The sequence below is a fragment of the Polychytrium aggregatum genome (genome assembly GCF_025602895.1).
Source record: "Polychytrium aggregatum strain JEL109 chromosome Unknown BJ171scaffold_12, whole genome shotgun sequence".
Lineage (NCBI taxonomy): Eukaryota > Fungi > Chytridiomycota > Chytridiomycetes > Polychytriales > Polychytrium > Polychytrium aggregatum.
This window is the reverse complement of record NW_026516214.1, coordinates 506,787-527,655: the sequence shown is the minus strand read 5'-3', so window position 1 is coordinate 527,655 and position 20,869 is coordinate 506,787. Positions and strand designations below refer to the sequence as shown.

The 20,869-nt window shown below is 58.7% G+C and overlaps 5 protein-coding genes across 5 annotated transcripts; 3 read left to right on the top strand and 2 right to left on the bottom strand.

The window, feature by feature from the left end:
• Nucleotides 1-583: 583 nt before the first annotated feature.
• Nucleotides 584-1,247, bottom strand: BJ171DRAFT_580197 (uncharacterized protein; the record flags this gene model as incomplete). The annotated part of the gene is made up of 4 exons (XM_053114022.1): nt 584-657; nt 836-907; nt 1,038-1,118; nt 1,238-1,247. The coding sequence occupies 4 exons, from the start codon at nt 1,245-1,247 to the stop codon at nt 584-586; spliced, it is 237 nt and encodes a 78-aa protein (XP_052968201.1).
• Nucleotides 1,248-3,942: 2,695 nt separating this feature from the next.
• Nucleotides 3,943-8,029, top strand: BJ171DRAFT_498764 (uncharacterized protein). Its single transcript, XM_053110409.1, has 4 exons — nt 3,943-4,174; nt 4,381-4,527; nt 4,836-7,200; nt 7,363-8,029. Exons 1-4 carry the CDS (start codon nt 4,153-4,155, stop codon nt 7,637-7,639), a joined length of 2,811 nt encoding a protein of 936 aa, XP_052968200.1. The 5' UTR covers nt 3,943-4,152; the 3' UTR covers nt 7,640-8,029.
• Nucleotides 8,030-8,259: 230 nt separating this feature from the next.
• Nucleotides 8,260-14,113, bottom strand: BJ171DRAFT_597796 (uncharacterized protein; the record flags this gene model as incomplete). The annotated part of the gene is made up of 20 exons (XM_053114781.1): nt 8,260-8,861; nt 8,985-9,097; nt 9,292-9,845; nt 9,961-10,037; nt 10,238-10,333; nt 10,524-10,554; nt 10,704-10,909; nt 11,097-11,262; nt 11,427-11,527; nt 11,662-11,726; nt 11,950-12,038; nt 12,132-12,205; nt 12,414-12,428; nt 12,519-12,557; nt 12,726-12,913; nt 13,013-13,109; nt 13,220-13,288; nt 13,513-13,589; nt 13,709-13,758; nt 13,910-14,113. The coding sequence occupies 20 exons, from the start codon at nt 14,111-14,113 to the stop codon at nt 8,461-8,463; spliced, it is 2,712 nt and encodes a 903-aa protein (XP_052968199.1). The 3' UTR covers nt 8,260-8,460.
• A 964-nt stretch (nt 14,114-15,077) lies between these two features.
• On the top strand, nt 15,078-17,885 carry BJ171DRAFT_498760 (uncharacterized protein). Its single transcript, XM_053110408.1, has 5 exons — nt 15,078-15,395; nt 15,506-15,734; nt 16,054-16,363; nt 16,653-17,170; nt 17,385-17,885. Exons 1-5 carry the CDS (start codon nt 15,283-15,285, stop codon nt 17,541-17,543), a joined length of 1,329 nt encoding a protein of 442 aa, XP_052968198.1. The 5' UTR covers nt 15,078-15,282; the 3' UTR covers nt 17,544-17,885.
• Nucleotides 17,886-18,095: 210 nt separating this feature from the next.
• Nucleotides 18,096-20,735, top strand: BJ171DRAFT_41486 (uncharacterized protein). Its single transcript, XM_053107313.1, has 2 exons — nt 18,096-18,515; nt 19,084-20,735. The coding sequence occupies exons 1-2, from the start codon at nt 18,329-18,331 to the stop codon at nt 20,625-20,627; spliced, it is 1,731 nt and encodes a 576-aa protein (XP_052968197.1). The 5' UTR covers nt 18,096-18,328; the 3' UTR covers nt 20,628-20,735.
• The last annotated feature ends 134 nt before the right edge of the window (nt 20,736-20,869 follow it).

Genomic DNA, 20,869 nt, shown 5'->3' with positions numbered 1-20,869 from the left:
AGGCGGATGCGCTTGGCGAATCGAACGGCACCGAGAAAACGGACGGGCTGGAACTGCGACACACGCCCTCTCGAGAGGCAGCTTCTGGCTCTTGCGGCTGCGCGAACGGCGACCATCGCATGGCCCAGATGTCCAGCATCGCAGGCCCAACGCAGAGGCCATATGCCTGCCGGTCTGTCTGCTGAGTGCATGGCCCAGGCGCATCTCTTCGAGGCAGTGCCTGTCGATGTCCACACGCAGCTGGTGTATCCAGTGTAGCAAAACCCTGTGGGATAACTAACAATCTTCCCCGGCTCCTGCACAGCTCGCATTCTCCACGGGGTGAATTGCCGTTTGTCTCTGACATTTCATTACCAACGGACATTGAGTACAAATGGAAGAGATGCGCCTTTCACAAAGGACCGTCCTCCCCTCCCATTGCTGCTTCGTCGGACCGAAGCTCGCTCTTTGCCTGGGCGTGACCAGTTGGGGACAAGGCAGAATCAGCGGGAATGATTGGAATCCAGACAACGAACCGACCGACATTTTGGCATCGGTGTCCGAGAGGAGACACTGGAGGGGGAGGACTGACAGGGTGTGGCTCCTAATGCGAGTGCTGGGTCGTGACAGGGCCATCGTTCTCGATCGACTCGATGTGGGCATTGCTACCAAGGCTGCCTGGAACGAGAAAGAATGGATGAGGTGCGCAGAGTGTCAGTCTCTCCGTGTGAGACACTCGGGGGGGGGGGAGGTGCTCGGCCGAGGGCATTGCTTGCAGTTGACAGTCGCCGAGGAGACAGGAGCTGCGGTCCCGAGTATGGCCACACACACAGCTATTAACATCCCGAAGACTTACTGACGAAGCTGTCGGGAATGACAGCAGAGATCCAGATGATGGTGGTGCTGCCGCCCGGCTTGACGGAGCCGCCTGAATTTCCAATTCGTGCAAAAGAAGACAAAGGTGGAGGTCGGTCGCTGGGCTCAATGCCGAGGGAGAGCAGAGGAATTGCAGCTGTCGCCGAATCCACGACGGGCAGCAGCATAATAATTCAGCGTACCAGCCTGAATGATTTGGTTGGTCACATCCTGGACGACCTCAGGCTTGGTGCTGGGCTTGAACATGACGACGTACTTGGTGCCTATTGTGTCCGTGAGGAAGGACGCTGTCAGTGCGGCGACAAAAGCGAAATGCAGATCAGGCTGCGGTGCATGCCAGTTGCGGGCAGAGGGGAGCAGCTGGACGAACAGGGGTACTGACCGGCGGTCATTTTTTTTCTTTTCAGGAAGCTAGCGTAAGTGCGGGGCAGATGGGAGAGAAGAGCAGGATCGATGCTGGCGAGCAACAGCGGAGGGCCGGGGCTCCTTTTGAGGGCGCCAGCACGTCCGCCACCAGGGCCGTCCCATGACGCCCGGCCTTGGCATGACCTTGGCCGGACGGAGGACTGCATGACGGACCGAGGGCAGCTGGAGGCTCGTCCGGATGGTTTGCCCTCTCGGTCTCTCGGGGAATGCAGCCGGAGGTCGTGGGAGAGGCGGTGAGTGAGCATCAGCGATGTGACATGTCGGCTTATCAAATGCGGTCGCCGGCGCATCTCCAGGAGTACCTTTGGCAGAGAGTTCCAAGGTCCGCGGGATGACGATTGCATCAGCACACCACATTGGCACACCACATTGGCACACCACATTGGCACACTACATTGGCACACTGCATTCGCATGATTGGATTCGCATGATTGGATTCGGCTCTGATGCTGCCTCATGGCCTGATGGCGCTTCTCTTGGCCAGGCGGAGGCGCAGCGACCCTTGGCAACCGATATGGTTTTCTCTGGGCAAGGGCAAGGCACTACCGAAATGAGCACCTTCGCCCGACATGGTTTCATTCGTGGCCTGACCTCGGTACCACTTTTGCCGAACATCCAATCCGAACTGCTCTGCTCCTGGAGGCAGATTCACATCAGAATGTATGGCGGTGCTTGGCATTGCGCTGATTCCAAGGATGGCTCGGCATTGCGCTGCTTCTGCTGCTGCTGCTGCTGGCCAGCCGCTGCAAAGCTGATCGAGATCCATGTTGCAGCACCCGATGCCAGCGGTGGCAAGACACAGCAGCCATGTTCGCTGATGGCCAGCAGCCGCACCCGCAACCTTCGATGATCGACATCAGAGATGGGCTTCGATGATGCGATCGGGCAGCGGGATGCTGGCTGCAACGAGACACAAAACCTTGTGTGCAACGCGTTGTGGCGGCGACTGGGCCGATTCCCGTGACCGAGCAGGGCCTTTGTTCTCGGCAGGAGGACAGATCCCCAGCCCTTCGCGATGCTGTGGATCATCCACAGCCCGGTCGGGAGCCGGCTGTTCATCCGAGCATCTCCCGGCGGCACCTGTGCTGACCAGGGGGATGCCGCTGAATCCAGACGGGCTGTATGGAGCGCTATCTCCATCCCGAGGTCCTCGCATCGCCGTCGTCGACGAGCGCACGAGGAGGAGCGGACAGAGCGGGCGCTTTCTCCCTTGCCTGCCTTTGCGCAGACAGGTGAAACCAAACAGATCTGGGATTACTTTGGAATCACTTTTGGCCTTGGAGGAGGACAGAGAGCCGCCGCCTCGACGGCGGACCGCCGTCCGCGTGCATCTCGCCGGGAGTTCCCTGGGCCTTCAGCGACCAGGCGGGAGAACCGCTTTGGCCGGGCGGTCGTGGGCACGAACGCACGCGGACCAGATCCCTGTCTGCGCGAATCAGCCGCAAGCATCAACAACAGCGCTGACAAGAGAAGACAAGAGGCGCTGTGGCTGGCCAGTACTGGGCTCGTCCGTTCACCCGGCGACTGTGCTTGCGGCGGCGTGCGAGAGCAAGGATGCTCTTGTTGGTGCGCTGTCAGCCTGGCGTCAGATTGCTGGGAAGTGGCTCGTTGGGACAATGGGTCCTGGTGCAGTCGTGGGAGTCGTTGTTGTTGGCGGGTGTTGTCAGATCGGGCTATAGCTGAAACTGTCGGAGCCGGTTCTGCCTGTTCGGGCTGCTGTTGGGCTTGCTGGTGGCTGCTGCTGCTGCTGGGATGCTCTGTCGGCTGTGCGCTCGGCTCCCCAAGCACACGGACACAGATATACACATCTACGCTGCCACCGGCCCACAGAGCCGCCATGGGCGTGCCGCCACCTGCACAGGGACAAACAAGCAGAGGCACGCCGAAACAAGCAAACACGCAGGCGAGTCGAGAAGCGGCTGAGCAAGGAGCCTGGCAGAGGTGGCTCGCAGCACATCCGCAGTGGTCCGACTATGTGTGCCGGCTGCAGTCGAGACGGAGACGTCGCCGCTGCTGTTGCTGGCCGGGACATGGTCGCTATGGCCAGGCCGCCTGCGTGTGCAACGGCAGCATTCCAAATGCCCGCCTCCACCCGCCCCAGGCAGCCAACCGAGATGGACCGCTGCCCATCACGTAATGCTTGCTCGGGACTTTTGTCGACAGGGGCGACCGGCGCCTTCATTTGTCGGAAGGAGAGAGGGGCGTTGCTTTGCCACGCGAGGCCCTGGCCAACGGGCTTATTAGAGTTCCCGCGTGTTGCTTTGGGGGGAGGCGAAAAACTTTAACGACATCGCGAGGAAAGGGAGCGCCAGCCGCGCTGGCTGATTGTTGCACGATGCTTGTCGGTCGATCCAGTGCGCCTTGTGTCCGAGCCCTTCTCTCGTCGCCCAGTCGTTTTCCAGGCGGGGAACCAACAATCAAGTGCGCCTGGCCCAACAGAAATGGAGGAGGCGACCCAACCCAGCGCCGAGGATCTCCCGCCCGCGCTCTCGGCAGGCCTCGCCGGTCTCGCCGCCCTGTTGCGCCGCCACTCCTGCTGCGGGTCTCGCCCGGCGCCGGCCTCGCTCTCGGTTGTTTTTTTTTCTCTTGTTGCACCCGGGCGACGAAACCTTGTCCCCGGCGAGATTTTCTGCGCTCGCCTGTCTGTTGATCGCTATAAAAACCGTGTTTATGCACCGTCCCCGTCGGCTCTCCCTCATCCTCTTCCCAGTAGCGCCGATCGTTGAGCCTGCTCACCGATTGCTGCCGGACGCTGCGTTTTTATAACTCGGTCGTTGGTCGCCCCTGCGGAGAGCATCTGTCTTCCTCATTCCCTCCTCGAGTCAGGTCAATCACGCCTTTGCGGATTAAAAGTACAACAGACTCGCGACAATGACCGCGCAAGAACACCAAGGTAGGCTGTCCGCTGTGGCTCCGCCGTCAGCCCGTCCCTCTGTCGCTGGCAGGGCCGTGCCATGTCTCCCGGCTCTATCCGCCTCTATGGGCGCTGCTTGCAGAGCTGGGCGGGTCTAAACCCAGCTCGGCGGGTCCAGCCCGCACCACCGCCCACTGTCGTGCTTCTGTGGCCGTTGTACTAACTCCCCTGGATGCTCCCTGCAGATAAAAAGGATGTCCACGACGACGAGCAGCACGTCGAGGTCACCGAGGACATCGATGCCGAGCTCGAGGCCCTCCTCCAGACTCCTCCCCTCGAGGGTCTGACCAATGCCCAGGTCGAGGAGCGTCTGGCCAAGTTCGGAAAGAACGGTATGTGTGCTCTGCTTCTGCTGGCGCTGTCTGTCCAGGATCACATCGCATGGCAGTGCTGCCCTCGCTTTTGGTGTCCTATTTGGTGCATACCCCATCGGCGTACTGTGTCTCCTGGTTCTGCCCTCTGCTGGCTCGGCCTGGAGACGCTCCAGCGAGCAGCGGTTTGCTGTGCAACTCGTTCCTGGAGCTACTCTACTCTTGGAACCATTTGGATCCCCGCCCCTTGATGTGTCACGCCACTCCGGCCCCCTGTCCCGATCACCTGGACTGACGTGATCCGCCGCCCGTTTCCCCCCTGTCAACAGAGCTCCCTGAGAAGAAGACCAACCCCTTCCTCAAGTTCCTCAGCTACTTTGGTGGTGCCATCTCCTACCTGCTGGAAATCGCCGCCATCGTCTCTGCTGTCCTCAAGGACTGGGTCGACTTTGGTATCCTCGCTGCTGTCCTGATCGCCAACGCCATCATTGGTTTCCACGAGGAGGCCAAGGCCGAATCTGCCCTCGATGCCCTCAAGAGCAACCTTGCCCTCAAGTCCCGTGTCTGGCGTAACGCCAAGCTCGTCGAAGTCGAGTCCAACCTCCTGGTTCCCGGTGATGTCATTGCCCTGCGTCTCGGTGATATCGTTCCTGCCGATTGCCGTCTCCTCGGCATCGGTGTCACCGGCGAGGAGACCGAAGGCTCTCTCCAGATCGATCAGTCTGCCCTGACCGGCGAGTCTCTCCCCGTCAACAAGAAGAAGGGTGCCATTGCCTACTCGTCCTCCATGATCAAGCAGGGCCAGCAGCTCGCTGTTGTCACCAAGACCGGTATCCACACCTACATTGGTCGTGCCGCCAACCTGATTGCCATCACCAACGACGCCGGCCACTTCCAGAAGGTCATCAACAACATCGGCAACTTCCTCATCGTTGTTTCCCTTGTCATGGTTATCATTCTGTTCTTGATCTCTGTCTTTGTTCACGGCAACGCCCCCCTGGTTGCCCTCAAGCAGGTTCTCATCTTGACCATTGCCGCCATTCCCGTTGGTCTGCCCACTGTCATGTCCGTCACCATGGCCGTCGGTGCCAAGCAGCTCGCTGCCAAGAAGGTCATTGTCAAGCGTCTCACTGCCATCGAGGAGCTTGCCTCTGTCTCGATTCTCTGCTCCGACAAGACCGGTACCCTGACCCTCAACCAGCTGTCGTTCGACAAGCCCTTCCTGACCATGCGTGGCAACACCACCGACGACTTCCACGGCACCGGCGTTCCCTACACCGACCAGGACCTCCTGCTCAACTCGTTCTTCTCGTCTGAGCCCGGAGCCCAGGACCCCATCGAGTCTACCATCCGTGCTGCCGCCCAGGAGCGTGTCGACCTCCTCCGCAACCGTGCCGTCCAGGACCACAACATTCCCGGCTACAAGGTCAACAGCTTCATTCCTTTCAACCCCACTTCCAAGTACACCGAGGCCACCGTCACCGACCTCTCCACCGGCAAGCAGTTCCGCGTCATCAAGGGTGCCCCCCAGGTCATCATCCGCATGGTCGGTGGCCACAGCCAGGGTTCCGAGGCCGTCATCGACCTCGCTCGCCGTGGTCTCCGTGCTCTCGGTGTTGCCCGTACCATTGACGATGAGATGACCAAGTTCGAGCTTGTCGGTCTGATTTCGCTCCTGGATCCTCCCCGCCCCGACTCTGGCTCGACCATTGCCGAGTGCGCCGCCCTCGGTGTTGGTGTCAAGATGATTACCGGTGACCAGCAGATCATTGCCAAGGAAGTCGCCTTCCGCCTCGGCATGCAGCGCACCATTCTCGATGCCCACAAGCTGATTGATTCGTCCATGGATGAGGAGGCCCTCACTGACCGTGTCGTCAAGTGCGATGGCTTCGCCCAGGTCATTCCCGAGCACAAGTTCCGTGTCGTCGAGCTCCTCCAGAACCGCGGCTACCTCGTCGGCATGACCGGTGATGGTGTCAACGATGCCCCTGCTCTCAAGAAGGCCAACGTCGGCATTGCCGTCGAGGGCTGCACTGACGCTGCTCGCTCTGCCTCGGACATTGTCCTCCTTGCCTCGGGTCTCTCGACCATTGTTGATGGTGTCAAGACCTCCCGTGCCATCTTCCAGCGCATGCGTTCGTACGCCCTCTACCGTATCTCCTCGACCATCCACTTCCTGATCTTCTTCTTCATTGCTCAAGTTATCTTCCAGTTCGCCCTTCCCGATATTCTCATTATCTTGATTGCCGTCCTGAACGATGCCGCCACCCTCGTCATCTCCGTCGATAACGCCAAGATCTCCAGCCGCCCCGACAAGTGGCGTCTCGGCCAGCTCCTCACCCTGTCGTTTGTCCTGGGTATCCTCCTGACCCTGATCTCGTTCGCCCACTTCTTCACCGCCCGCTCGATCCTCGGCCTCACCAACCAGGCCAACATGGATCTCAGCTACGTCACCGACCAGGTCCAGAACCACGGCATGGACCCCACCATCCTGGACAACCTGCGCAAGCTCCAGTCGATCATCTACCTCAACGTCTCGTCGTGCCCCCACTTTGTGATCTTCTCGACCCGTGTCCCCGGATGGTTCTGGGAGTCCGCCCCCTCGGCGATCTTCGTCATTGCCGTCGGTGGTACCCAGGTCTTTGCCATGTTCATGACCTGGTTCGGTATTGAGGCTCTTCAGTCGTACGCTATGTAAGTGTCGTTTATGCAGCCGCGTTCGCGGCCATGCTGTGTTTGCTCTGCACATTCGCTGGTGCCTCCAGTCGCTGTGACCGGAGACGGATCCTCAATTGGCAATGTCACTGACCCGGTCCCATTATCTCGCTCCTTTCCTTTGCGTCAATGGCAACACAGCGGTCCCGCCTGGGCTATTGGTGTCATCTGCGTCTCCCTGGCCATGTTCGGTCTCCTCGATGTCGTCAAGGTCTTGACCTACCGCCACTGGTCGTTCGAGCTCACTGCCCGCCTGTGGCCTTCTCCCAAGCGCACTGCCGAGCTCAAGCGCCGCCTTGCTCGCAAGGAGGAGCTCAAGCGTGTCCACGCCAACGTCAAGAAGGCTCGCAAGATCCTCCTGATGTGCAAGGGTCTTGTTGCCTGGAAGGCGACCATGAAGAACAAGCCCATCCAGTAAACGACCGCGCCGAGTAATGGTCATGCTGTTATGCCAAGCCGTCCGCTGTTCCGTTAGCACCCCTGACCAAGTTTTGGGTGAGGGAGAATAGAGGCTCGCATGAGCGGCATCTAAGGGTTGTATTTCTGTGTGGGGGAAGGGAAAGCCAGCCTACCTTAGTATTGTGTCCAAATTAGAATTCCCCCGGCTCATGTATCTATCTAGTCTAGTTGGCCTCTTCCCCTCCCTTCTGAACATACTGTCCTATCACCTTCTCCCTCCTTTCTCTTGCAGCCCCCTCCCCTCCTACTCGCGCACGCATCCTGCTCTTGCAGTGCTCATGGAGGGAGACACCCTGCTCTGATAACTTTTATTTTTTGAATGGGAATATACATCAATCATTCACAATAATCGCTACCCATTCCATGGATGCAGGGCAAGGAGGGGATATGCACCCGGTCTGTCGTCCAGCGCTCCTCCACTGTTTCGGGCATTTCTGCCATCATCAGAGGAAGCGAGCTTGACAACAGCGACGGCGCGATGTTTCAATGAGACGACATCCCGATGAGGGCAAGACAACGATCACTGCTCTCAAGCGTGATGTTTGGGCGACCGGCTCCCTTTCGGAGCACTGTATTTTGGCTATGGTATCGAGTTTGTCAAAAACAGACAGAGGCACCGCATACTCGCATTGTCACGGCGTTTGCGACGAGCCGCTGGATTCGAGAACGCGCGGGGGGGGGGACGATCAAAGACCGAAAGGGGTGGCTGCTGGCCACCACCGACACGATTTCGTTTGCAAAGGACTTTGGCCTACCCGCCATCTTCGCGGCCAGCACCACTCACGCCTTCTGGCTCTCTGCGCTGCCGTTTGGACAGGGTGCCGCAGATGGATGCGGCTCGTCGTCCACGTCGGTGATGGGCACAACTCGTTTCTTGTGGCCATTCCACATCCATCGCCACAGCGGCTCGATGGTGATGTTGCGGAGCAGGAGGATGTAGTGACAGACCGCAAGGACCAGCGGTGCAAAGTAGATGATGATGGCCAGATCGCCCAGCAGAACCTGGCTCCAGCCTGTGGTCCCGAGAATGAGGTAAAAGTTGATCACCACCAAACAGAACCAGCACGTCCCGACGCATTGGTAGAGCTTGGCGGACACGGGGTTCTTGTACGGCTGGATGTAGAACCGAAAGCCCATCACAGCGAGCAGCAAGGGGAGCCGAGCGGCATTCGATGTCGAGTCTACGGAGATGAGGGTGCGAGGACGAGAACGAGGACGAGGAGTTGGTGTGCCGCAAAATGACTCGGACGGTGGTTAGACAGCACCAGCTGTGGCTATTGGCTTGGATCGCCTCCGGTACTTACTGCTCCCTGGAAGGCAAAAGACAAAGTACAACAGGATGGTGCTGCGTTCGAGAAGCTGCAGCGGCGCCCAATAATAGTATGTCTTTCTATAGGGCAGATGCATGCAGCGCTCCCTGCCCGATATCCAGTAGAGAGTCATTAGAGTCCAGCAACCCCACCCTTGAACTTCTCGAGTGATTCCTTGGTCGATCCCTTGGAGCCAAGTTTGCGACATGCCCAGGGTATCGCCCAGGGCATCGCCCGTTATCGTCCATGGCAACTCTCTCCGCTGGCTCTCGTCCTCTGCTTTGGCTGTTCAAAGACTCACCATACGCGTTCTTGATCGGGTTGGTCCAGGCAGCCGTGTTTCTTGAGGGTGAGCAATCTGAAGAGCATGAATGCTGGCAGGATGCCGACAAGTATCACCAGCACCACAATGGCCCAGACAGCCGCCCCGAGATGCACACCTGTCCAGCAGATGGTGTTGGCGGCCGTGTACATCACAACCGCATTGTTGATCCTTCTGCAGTCCAGGATGCTGAGGGACACCTTCAAGATCGGCAGGACAAAGCACATCAGCAGCTCGAACATGGATGAGATGAAGTTGGCCCGGCGCGAGGTTGGTACGGGGTTGTTCTTGAGGATTCGCTGCCACACAAAGGTCGACTTTGCCCAGGCGCGGATCGGTGTGCCCAGCCGGTGCAGCACCACGAGGTTCAGCAGCATCACAACCGGGACGATATAGAAGAAAAACACCTTGGAGATGCCCCGAAGGGGCACCAGACATGTTGGCGAGATTTCCATATCAATCGAGAGAATATTGGCCAGCGTGCCCACCGACAGCTGAGGATTGATCAGCGCCGCCACTTGGAAGTAGAATGTCTGCCACCAAGGGATGATGTGGATTAGCTGCCATTGCTGAGCACAGTATTGTTGTTCGTACTGTTGTTCGGACAGGATGCCTTGAACCTGCTCTTGGGCGGGAAGCGTCGCTTACCAGGATGCCTATCGATGCGCTCGACCGCTTGGGCAGGATATAGATAGCCAGTGTGAAGGCCAGGGTACCGAGCCAAGCTATGAGCAGCGACAGGACGCATTGAGATGCCGGACACGGGATGCAGTAGCCTTGAGATGTTTGTATTTTCGGCAAGACGCACACACATTGCCGCCATATTGTTAGTGCTCGCCAGATGCTCGAATGTGCTCAGCCTGCGCTACATATCACCGGTGGCATACACTGTTGGGTGGACGATTGTGCAAAGACAGCAACTTACCGTTCCATTCGTATTTGTTTGGATCGGCGCACTCTGTGCACAGAACCCCAGAGAGCCCCCCAGAGCACTGGTTCGAGACGTTAAATTCCAACTGATCTGGAAGAAGGATGGGGTGTTGCATATTCAGTTGCAGGGTCAGTTGCAGGGTCAGCTATAGACTCAGTTTCATATCTTGAGCCACAGAATGATCCATAATGCATCCAAGTCGGATAGAATAGCACGCCTCCCGGGCCAGATAGACACATCCACGACCACGAAAATGACATCATATGCAAGGTGATCTTACTCATGGAGCAGACACCGTCCAGAGGACATCGCTGTGGTCGAGGTGGAGATGGGTAAATACGGAGGCAAGGCCAGACTACTGGGTGCCATCGGACTCGATTGGTAAATCGTCTCTGCCTCTCACATCACCATGTCGATTAAACCATCGATTGCATTATGCCGGTCTATCATTGCTACAGACCACGACTTGGACAGGGTTGTTATTGGCGTCCAGCCAAAAGTTCGGGAACGGGACCACGCTGGTGCCTCCGCTGCATGTTGCCGAGCTTGGGCAGGTCTGGCACGGCATCGTGTTGTTTGGACTCCAGTTGTATGTGCCTGCATTGCAGGTGAGGCACAGGTCCTCCTGGCCGATCCGGTATATGCCCGTACCTGTAGGACATGAGGCTAGCGACGGCGGGTTGCCAGGTGTCGATTCGGAGCAGTCCAGTCCGGCGTCAGACATTCAGCATCCACCTCCAGTCTTTCGGTGTGCTTGGTTGTCTCAACACCAGGAGGAAGCACATGGACACCCAAGCATCCCGGTATATCACTCAGGTTCTCACAAAATACGAATATTCACATCCAAACTCACCGACTGCGAGGGAGGGGGGTGAGGGAATCCACTTGCTCCACGTGTCCTCGTTGCTGTTGATCCAATTGCATGCGACGACGGCAAAGTCGCGGAAGGTATAGTTGGTCTTGTCCAACATCTTCAGCATCTCCGTGATATCGGCCTCGGATACCATGAGCTTTTCGAGCTAATAATCATGGGATATCGTTGTGGGAATCAACGTGGTGCCATCTCTGTTCCCAGAGCCCTGGCATCGGAAAGCCCGGCTCAGATGGGGCAGGCAGATTTTGTTTGCTCTATTTCACGCTGCGCAGCACCTGCCACTTCGCAGTGTCGATAATCGGCACTCACCAGTTCATATGCATACGGAAAGTCATTCTTGAGAGCCAGGCTCGACGCCTTGAATAAAAAGTCTGGGGGATAGTCGCAGGTGACCAAGGTATGTTCACGATCTAGCCACCAGCCAAGCGTATTGGTCAGCTGAGCTGTCGTTGCTCAACGCAAGTCGTTTTTTGATGGAATGTCATCTGCCGATTGCCCATATCGATAGCACGGCCCCCCCCCCAAAAAAAGCACAACGTGTCACCTTTCAGAAAACTGTCGATACAGCCAGCATAGATGTTTGGAAACGAGATGCGGGTGATGTTGCGGCTGCAAACGGGGAGCCAGATAACAGGTGAACGTGAAGCGAATGAGTGTTTGACACAAGTTGATTGCGCTGCAGGGTCGAGCCGCCTTCGGATTATCCAGGGCTGCGAATAGGGGGAGGGGTGCGAGTAGCTCTAAGCACTATTCTAAATGGTGGACAGTCGTCCAGTTGATTGCAGCCAGATCCGAGGAACCGGCACGAGGCACAGTGGCAAGAATACCATACGTCGCGAGCAGAACGCTGGGAGTCCAGTAGTAGAAGATAATGGGCTGAATCTTCTGGTCTACCCATGTCTGCACGTCTCCGTTTCCGTCCTGGGCCACAGTTGCGCAAAGGCATTCCGTCAGTCAAGTCGCTTCAAGCATGATCCACACAAACCACAGTTCTGGCGGAAGCACAGCTTGTACCAGGTAGTTGATCGTAATGTTCAACTGGAGGCCGTCGATCAAGCGCTCGTTGTAGTACTTGGAGTATGACGGATCTGAGCCATCAACGGGGAAAGATGATGGTGCGATCAGGTTTTGTCTCAACGGGTCAAGTGTGGCTCGATGTCGAAGCCTCTTCGAAGTATGGCGACGACAACAACAGCATGAACCGAGCCCTGTCCGATTTGCTGCACAGCTGGGATGCGCTGGGGCTCCTATTGTGCTTGTTCCGTCTCTCGCATCGAACCGCAATCGGCTGCTCACCATTTCCCCAAAACTCTGGACATGAGGATGGAAAGAAGTGGCTTTGTGCTTAGAGGGTATCGGGAGCGGCAGAAATGCACTTTAGGATTGAACAGCGATGCTCACCAACACAGTACGGATTGTTGACGCATTGCGCCGGCGTATCTAAAAGGCAGCATCGGAAGGACATATATGGAATGTATGAGCATTGCATCCGCAGAGGCCAATGTGAGTCGATTCCAGAACAGCCGCATGGGCAAGAGTACAACAGCTGTCAGGCACTGTTGGACTGCCAAGCGACCCAGTGCGGTTGTGCGGGAGACACAGGCTTACAGGTGCCATTCATGCAACCATTGGGTATATTATCACATTCGGGTGTGCCGTCGGGGTTGACGTATCGCGGGCCGGTTCCCGAGGCCGGGAACAGCGACAGTGCCTGAGGATCACGCAAAGATCTCCAGAAGTCCATGGTGTAATTCGGGTATTGGTCGACGACCCTGAGGAGTGACTGGCCTGAGCTGCTGGGGACGACCACAGCGATATGCATCGAGACATCCAAGCTGCTCGCATTGCCGGGGGCTCTTGAACCACAACAAGCTCAACGGCCATGCGCGACTCACCATGTTGGGATGTACCAGCCAATGTGGCCGATGTAGCCAGGTGACCCTGCATAGACGACCGACCGCTCATAGACGATGAGTTCCTCAAAGTAAGTTGCTGCGGCCGGAGAGAACCAGTGTCAGCTCGGCCGGAGCGGACTGCCATACTTGAGCAGGCCAAAGATTGCGTGTTCGGCCCGAGTTTGTCACTGGCTTGTGCAGACATACCGTCAGAGGGCCAGAGCTCTACTGAGGCATCCGTGACGTTGTATTGCAGGCGAGGACCGGTCGAGGCACCTGGCTTTGGCAGGACCCGATCAAATACAGCCGCGGAGGGTTTGGTGAGCCCGCAGACCAGAGACAGCCGCCGCAAAGGCGATGCGCTGGTTCTCACGAGCCCAGTCGGTCGGTCGGACTGACTATTTCAGCGGTAGCCATGCTCGGTTCAGCCATGCTCGGTTCAGCCAACGCGCAGCGGCAAGTACACAGCGGCAGGGCGCGCCAAGGCCGCGCAAACTCACCCCCGCTGTAGAGCTGGTCCAGCACTCCGTATCCCAGAATGTCGCGCAGGAGAATCTCGTAGACGTGGTTGAGGATCCTGAGACAAACGCTGGTCAGGCGACCGCAGATGCGCGTCCAGGCACGCGACAAGGCGGTGGGTCTGCCGGTGCGTCGCGGGTGGATCGGCGATGCATGTTCAGCCGACACGACACTCACATGGACGAGTCCCACCAGCCGGCCTCGACGACAATGTCTCTGTCTGGCTCCTGGTCCAAAGGTCATGGGTGAGAAGCAGCACGAGGAAGCATCCGGAAGCGCCCGGACAGCACCAGCAGCATCGGCACAGGAGTCGCAGGGATGGCAGGAATCGCGCAGCGCAAGGTTTTCAAGGCAGATTCAATCGATTTGTGCGCCCACCCCAAGCTTGGCAACAAGGCCGGCCCAGCCGTAGTCGGTTGTGCCGTTGTAGCAGACGAACGGGTACGAGTCGTTGGCGATGCCCAGATCGGCCATCAGCTCGGCCAGGAGCGAGGCGTTGAGAGGTGTGCTCGCGGCGGCCAGCACCTGCGATCGAGCGATTCCTCCAGCCACCAGGACCGTCCACAGTGCCATCGGCAGCATCGCGGGAACGAGGCGAGGTCTTGAGAAGGCGATCTGGCGGCCAGGCTGCTCAGCAGCGACGACAAGCACCCGCGACCCAGCAGCGCAGGGCAGGCACCGCGGTGGCATCTGCGCGGTGTGGTTTGTGGTCGGCGATCGGGTGGAAGCGGGCCTCCGAGGGGTGGACAGGCAGTCGGAAGGGCAAACCGAGGAAGGGCAAGCCGAGGACTGGCAAGCCGAGGACTGGCCAAAGAGGAGCGCCATGCAAACTCGCAGCGACGGTCTTGCATGGGTTCGTGATCCATGGGCCAGCGGGCGATCGGATGATATTCGCTCTCAACGCCGTGGTGCCGAGCAGCGTGCCGAGCAGTGTGCCAAGGCGGGCCGATTGGCGCTTAGTTCAGCCATCGATGCAGCCATCGATGCAGCCCATCCGACGTTTGCTTCGCCCATCCCGGCCACGGCGAGGCGCTCAGCGGGGCCATGGATTGGTGGAATCCGCGGGCTGCCGAGTTACTTTCGGAAAGTCGTGGGGGGGGGGAGGCGACGCTCTTGCCTCTTCTCGTTGGCGCTGGCATTGGCAGGCCGAGATTCGATTCACACGCTGCGATGAAACGTGTGGTTGATGTTTAACAACTTGGCCTGCCCGTGGGATCACGCTATACGATGCCATGTTCTATCCAAGGGCCACACTCTATGATGCCACATTCCATCGATGCGCGAACATCCTCTGCCGACTCCACTGCGACTTGAATGGGTCGTCGTGTTCGTTAAATCGCCACAACTGCAACTCTGCGCTGCATTGCTTGTCCCCCTCGCCAGCGCCTTGCTGGCTGTGATTTCCTCCACCGCCGTCCGAACAAGGCCTGGCCGCGCAGAGCCGCGCAGAGCCGCGCTCGGCAGAGTTGCAGCCGGCCCACCCTCTTGCCCGCGACGCCTTGGTGACGCTCTTGCCCAAACCCAGCGCACGCCGCCATCTCCTCGGGATCGCACTGCTCGAGAGACCACCGCCTGCCCCTCCCGTTGGCCATATCCCCTCGGTCTCCCTCGGTCTCCTGGATCCGTGGCTGCCGGGTCTCCCTCGCCGCCTCTGCCTCTGTTTCGTCTCCCCCATCTGCCACACCTTCACCACCTGCGGTGTCTCCGTATCCATCTGCAGCGTTTCTCTGCCTGGTCTCTGCCTGCCCATCATGAGCAGCGTCTACGTCTACAACTCTTCGTCGGCCACCCAGACCGAGATTCTGGAGTTTTCTCCACCGGATGGATGCATCCAGCTCCACCCTAAAGCGCTGGCGGGCACAGGGTCAGTCTGCGTTCTCGTTCCCTCGCCACAGCCCCGCAGTCTATCCATGTCGGTCTGCTCTAACAGCATCCCTGTCGGCGGCAAATCCCGTCTTCACGTTGGCTCCTCAGAAACTGCGACAACATAATGGGCAACTACTTTGTCCACACCTCGGTCATCCGCACCGTTACCGGGTCGACCCAGTCGGTCACCAACCTGAAGGGCCTGCTGCAGCTGATCGAGCAGGTCGAGAACCCCAACGGAAGCGACACCAGTTTCTGGCGGGTGCTTGGTGGCCCCATGTTCGAGATCTTCAAGGACGTCTGCAAAACGAGCAACGTCAGCCAGTACTATAACCCCGTAAGTCAGCCTGATGCCATTGGTATTTCCCCTGGCGCAGTCAAAGGGGATACCGCCGGTGTGTGCCTCGGTGCTCCTCTGGTCCGGTCACTCCCCAGTTCGCCGATACGATTCCAGCCGCATCTCTGCCTCTGCCTCTGCCTCTACCAATAGCCCCATCCTTGCCCTCCCTTCGCCGCCCCCTGCCAGCACATGCATATCTCTAGCTCGGTTTCCATCCAGCCGCGGACACCGTTCTGGTGCCATTCCAGCACCCTCCTTGCCCCTTTCGCCTGTATCGTCCGTGCTCATATCGCCTATCTGACTTTTGATCCTCCAGTACCAATTTGCCAGCAACATTCGTTATTTTCGAGAGCACATGTGCCAGGGCCTTGTGATGGCCACAAACCGGACAAACTACTGCCCCCAGCGTAACCGCACTTGTCCTCGCCTCGAAACCTTTGCCTTCCGCGACTCGCTCGTCTACTCGACACAGCAGCTCTACAGCGGCTGCCAAGCGAACGTTACCAATGCAGACACCGGCGCCCTCTCGCAAATCCTCAACAGCTACGTCCCCTCGCAGATCTTTGATATTTCTGTTACGGGGCAATGCACGCTCTCTGAAGTCCTCGAATCTCCTGAGCACTGCGGTATGCTTGCTTCTTTGTGCCTTGGCCGTCATCGCTGGCCCCCTACATGCCAAGCCTCTCACACACTCGTCTGACCGCTGCTGACGCTGGTCCTCTCGCCTTGACTTGCTCGTCTCGTCGGTCGGAAAAATCATCCACCCCGATCTCGGGCTCGTCTCCAATCTGGCAAACATTTTCCCTGAAACCGACCACCTCAAACTGCCGTGCGACAAAACTTGACGCACTCCACTACCAACCATCCGTCGAACAACCACGCTGCAACTCACTGTGCTGTCATCGATCGCTCCAGGCCTTATCGACTACTCAATGCAACCTCAGCCTATGGCCTCGGTCGATTCGAGTGGCTCTGCCGGCGTCACCCTATTTCCCCCGCTCTCCAACGATGCTTTACATGACATCTGCCAGAGCAACCCCACTTCCATGAGTGGCGGCTGCTGCTCTCGTCTATCAAGTGCCGACCGACAAACCCAAACCACCCAGGACAACCAAGCCATCCAGCTCAGCACAACAACCATCATCGCCATCGTCGTTGGCTCCTCCATCGCCATAGCCCTCTTATCCTATCTTGGTGTGTACATCTACAGGCGGGGACAAAGATCGTCACAGAAGCTCGCACGGGCAAAGCATGACAAGGACGCTATCGAACTTCAGCTCGCGCAGGAGATTGTCCGGCCCGTCACCAGCACCACATTCAGCACAAAATGGCGAGTCCGGCTAACGTACAAAGCTCGGCGAGAGGACGAGATCGATTTGAACGCTGGCGACTTGGTGGTGCTGCTCAGTGTCTTCAACGACGGCTGGGGCCATGTAAGTGTCGCGTGTCCCTGCGACGAGCCTCTGCCTCTCTTGCGCCTGACCATCCCCTGCGATGTGTGGCGCCAAAAGCCCGTGCAATTGGCTGTTTGCCCTCCGTGATGTCAAATTGCACCGTCGCTCGTGGTTCTGCCGCGAGGCGCTGCTTTTCCTCTGTCTTGACGCAACTGACTCTGTTGTGGTATCTGGACGGTTCTCGTGTTCCTAGGGGCTGAACGAGAACACTCAGCAAGTCGGCACACTGCCGATCGCTGCGCTGGAAATCACTGAGGACGAAGTCACGCGCTACATGCTCCGGAAAAGCGAGGACACCTCCATGAAAGATGAGAGTCTGTTGGTCAAGAAGGAGGCGACCTATCGGATTTAGTTTGGCGACCGGTCTGCGCCGTCCGTGATCCTTTCCAACTCATGGTCAACACTTGCGGCCAGCTACCTTCAGTCGCATCCGCTTTGTTGGCTCCAAGCACATCTTCCCAACCAGACGCCCCCGCTGCATCTTCAGGCTCTTCTTCTTGGTCTGCTCCTGATGCTAGGCAGTATGTGGCGTGTCCTGGCACCGTATTGTCTGCCGCTCGAACCGCTGTTCAATATACACGATCTTGTTCTGCCATGGCGGCGGTGGCTGACCCTTCATGAGAATACTGGCTCTGCCATGGTGCTGGCTCGACACCCGCATGCCACAGGCGAGACAATGATCTTTCTCATCTTCTTCCATCGCTCTCTCCCCCTTCGCACCCATGATTTCCCTCCATCGCCAGTGGGCAGGCGGCACCGTTCTGGGATCGAATGCTCAGCCCCGCCTTGCAGGTTTGTTTGCAGTCCCTGGAAGCGTGTGCCACAGGTGCCCCCGCCAGTCCACGATTCGGTCGCACCCCAAATCCTCGCCCTCGGCTGCCCCCCCGGTCTCCCCATCGCTTCGGCCCTTCACCATTCCAGCCCTTCCCATCCGTCGACACCGGCCCGCCCATCGCCTGTCCCTGCGCTCCTCGACTCGGCCCGACTCATCGCCCGCCTGTTTCTGGCCACTGCCTACTCTTGTCCATCTCTTTCCCGACCAAGCCCCTCTGCCCTGTCCTGTCCCGTCGAGACACTCCAGCTCGATCCCTCGGCATCCCCCCCCCATAACCTCTCGCCGAGCGTCCCCTGCCTCCGATGTCTCTGGACGCCATGGGTCCCGGCGCTGGATTTGATCCGATCCACCAGGCGTTCGACATGGATGACGCCCTCGGCCAGATGCCCATCAAAGTCAGAAAAAAACCCGGACGAAAACCCGCCGACCCTGCCATCCAGAAGCTGCGGCGGCAAGCCCAGAACCGGAACTCTCAGCGCAACTTTCGAGGTGGGCCACTCCCCAGTTTCCCTCCCTTACCTCACTCGCTCTTCTGCTATCGCATCTTTTCCATCGCGCCATTTTCCACATGCCGAAGGAGGAGAAGACGAGGAAGAGGGTGTGGCCCTTTGCTGATGATCGATGGAGTTTGATCTTGCGTCAGTCGTGGCGGCTTTGGTCCATCCCTGCTCGTCGCGAGCTCCATGGTCGATCAGGATGTTGGGGGTGCCTCGTCAGGCACTACGCCTTTCCTTTGCATTGCACGGGGCCTCAGATGGCCTTTGCTGGTGTATTTAGCGGCCAGGAGGAGCCCGGATCCGGGATCATCATGCGTGCGACTTGTCCTCTGGTCAGCAAGATGGATGGAGGACTAACTGGGCTGGGCTATCCATCACTCCCTTTCTCCGCCCTGGGCCATCCCCGCAACGACGCCGAATCGCCTGCTTATAACTGCGATGTCGGCAACTGCAATCTGGCTTTGTTGTGGCCCCGACGTCGCTCTCGCTGACGATACGGGTATGCTGCGTTATGTCCTGGCCTGGCCTGTCCTCGCACACCCGAATCAACCCGCCAACAGAACGGAGAGAGCGCTTCGTCAACGAACTCGAGCTGCGGCTGCGCCAAACGCAGGAGCTTCTCACGGAGGTCCGATCTCAATACGAGGCCGGCATCCAGTCGCTGATGAAGGAGAACACCGAACTCAGGCGGACGATTGCCCAGCTCAAGCAGGAGAATCCAGAGGCCATGTCGCCATGCCAGCATCCGCTTGGCGACCAGCACGATCTCGCAGAAGCCATCAGCCGGAACCTGGCCGAGCACACTGTCGAGAGGATCCGGCAGACGCACATCAGCAGCCACTCAAGCCAACTCTCGGCCAAGCCTGGCCAAAGCCAGGGTGGGGCCTTTGATCCCATGGCGGGGACATTGGAGCCTGTCTCCGAGGCTGCCTCAAATCCAGCACAGGTCTCTTCGTCGGTGCAGCCGATACATACCCAGCCGTCTCTCTCGCATGCGCAAGCCTCGCCAGCCCTTTCGGCAAAATCGCTGTCGTCGCTCTCGTCGTTCCCGTCGCCTCAGTCGGTCTCCGAGCCAGCTCAATTTGCTGGCGCTTCGGTATCTCAACACAGCCTGCCCTCTATGGGGGCTCCTGGCAGCCGTTCGCAGGTGGATGTCCCCGGGTTTCCTCCGGCCGCCACGCCGGCCATGTTGCATTCGACTCCCGGACCAGCTCCCCTCCCGATACCAGCAGGCCACAAATATCCGGCGCCGCTCAACTCGGATATGTCCACGTTGGTGGCCCGGCCAAGCCCGTCCATGACATTCCCCAACCGCCGCCCCGATCCCGCCTTTGCCACGGCCGAAAGCGGTCCGATGCGGCAGGTGCCGCAAGTAATGCCCCTGTCGGTAGATGCGAGGCTGGGGCCCTTCCAGCAACCATTGCAGGGTCAACTGCCGGATTCGTTTCGGGCGGGGCGGGTCTCGCACCCAAATATCAACGGCTACGACTACTCGACGAACATGCCGCAAGGATTCGATGCGTCTCTCAAGTTTGCCATGCCGCAGATCGATGGGCAGATGGCCCATCCTGCTGCCGGGCCCGGCAACTATACATTCGCCCCAAACGGACGACTGTCTGCAAGCGACGCCAACATGGATCGCCAGCGCCACAACTGGCATGGTATGGCTTCAAACCACACCGGCATCCTCCATCGGCCGCCTGGCCCACCGGTACAGGTGCCGGTACAGGTGCCGAGCGCAGTGCCACCATCGCTATCGGCATCTGTCTCTGTGTCCGTGCCGCCGTCGACCGGGCCCGTCCCTCCGCCTCCTCCTCCAAGCCAGATTCTCTTTTTGGACTCTGTTGACCCATTTGGATACGGCGAAGACTTTGATCCGACAGCCCTGGCGCTATCGCTACCACAGCCCATGCAGATCAACGGCATTTCAAACCCATTTGGCTCGGGCGACTTTGGCCTGGACGAACGATCGATGGCCAGTCTGGGACAGATGCCTCTCAAGACCAACGCTTGGTCCTCGCCTGGGCCGATCTATGGACAGGGCCACAGCCACAATCAGGGCCATAGCCATCCCCAGTCTTTCCGAGCGTTCGAGTACGACTAACGATCCAGCCCAGTGCCCGCGAACCAAGCAATTGTGGCCAAAGCCATTCCGGCCGTCTCCTATGTGTATCATATCTACTCGCCGCCTCCTCTACCGCACTCGGCCTGGTCTGTCGACACAGGACCTCGACCGCCTGCCTCAGCCTCGCTCGACAACCTGACCACATGCCGAAAGGGCTTGGATAGGCCCTGTTCTCTCTTCTCCCACCCTGATGCATGCCGATCCAGTACGATTTTTGCTCT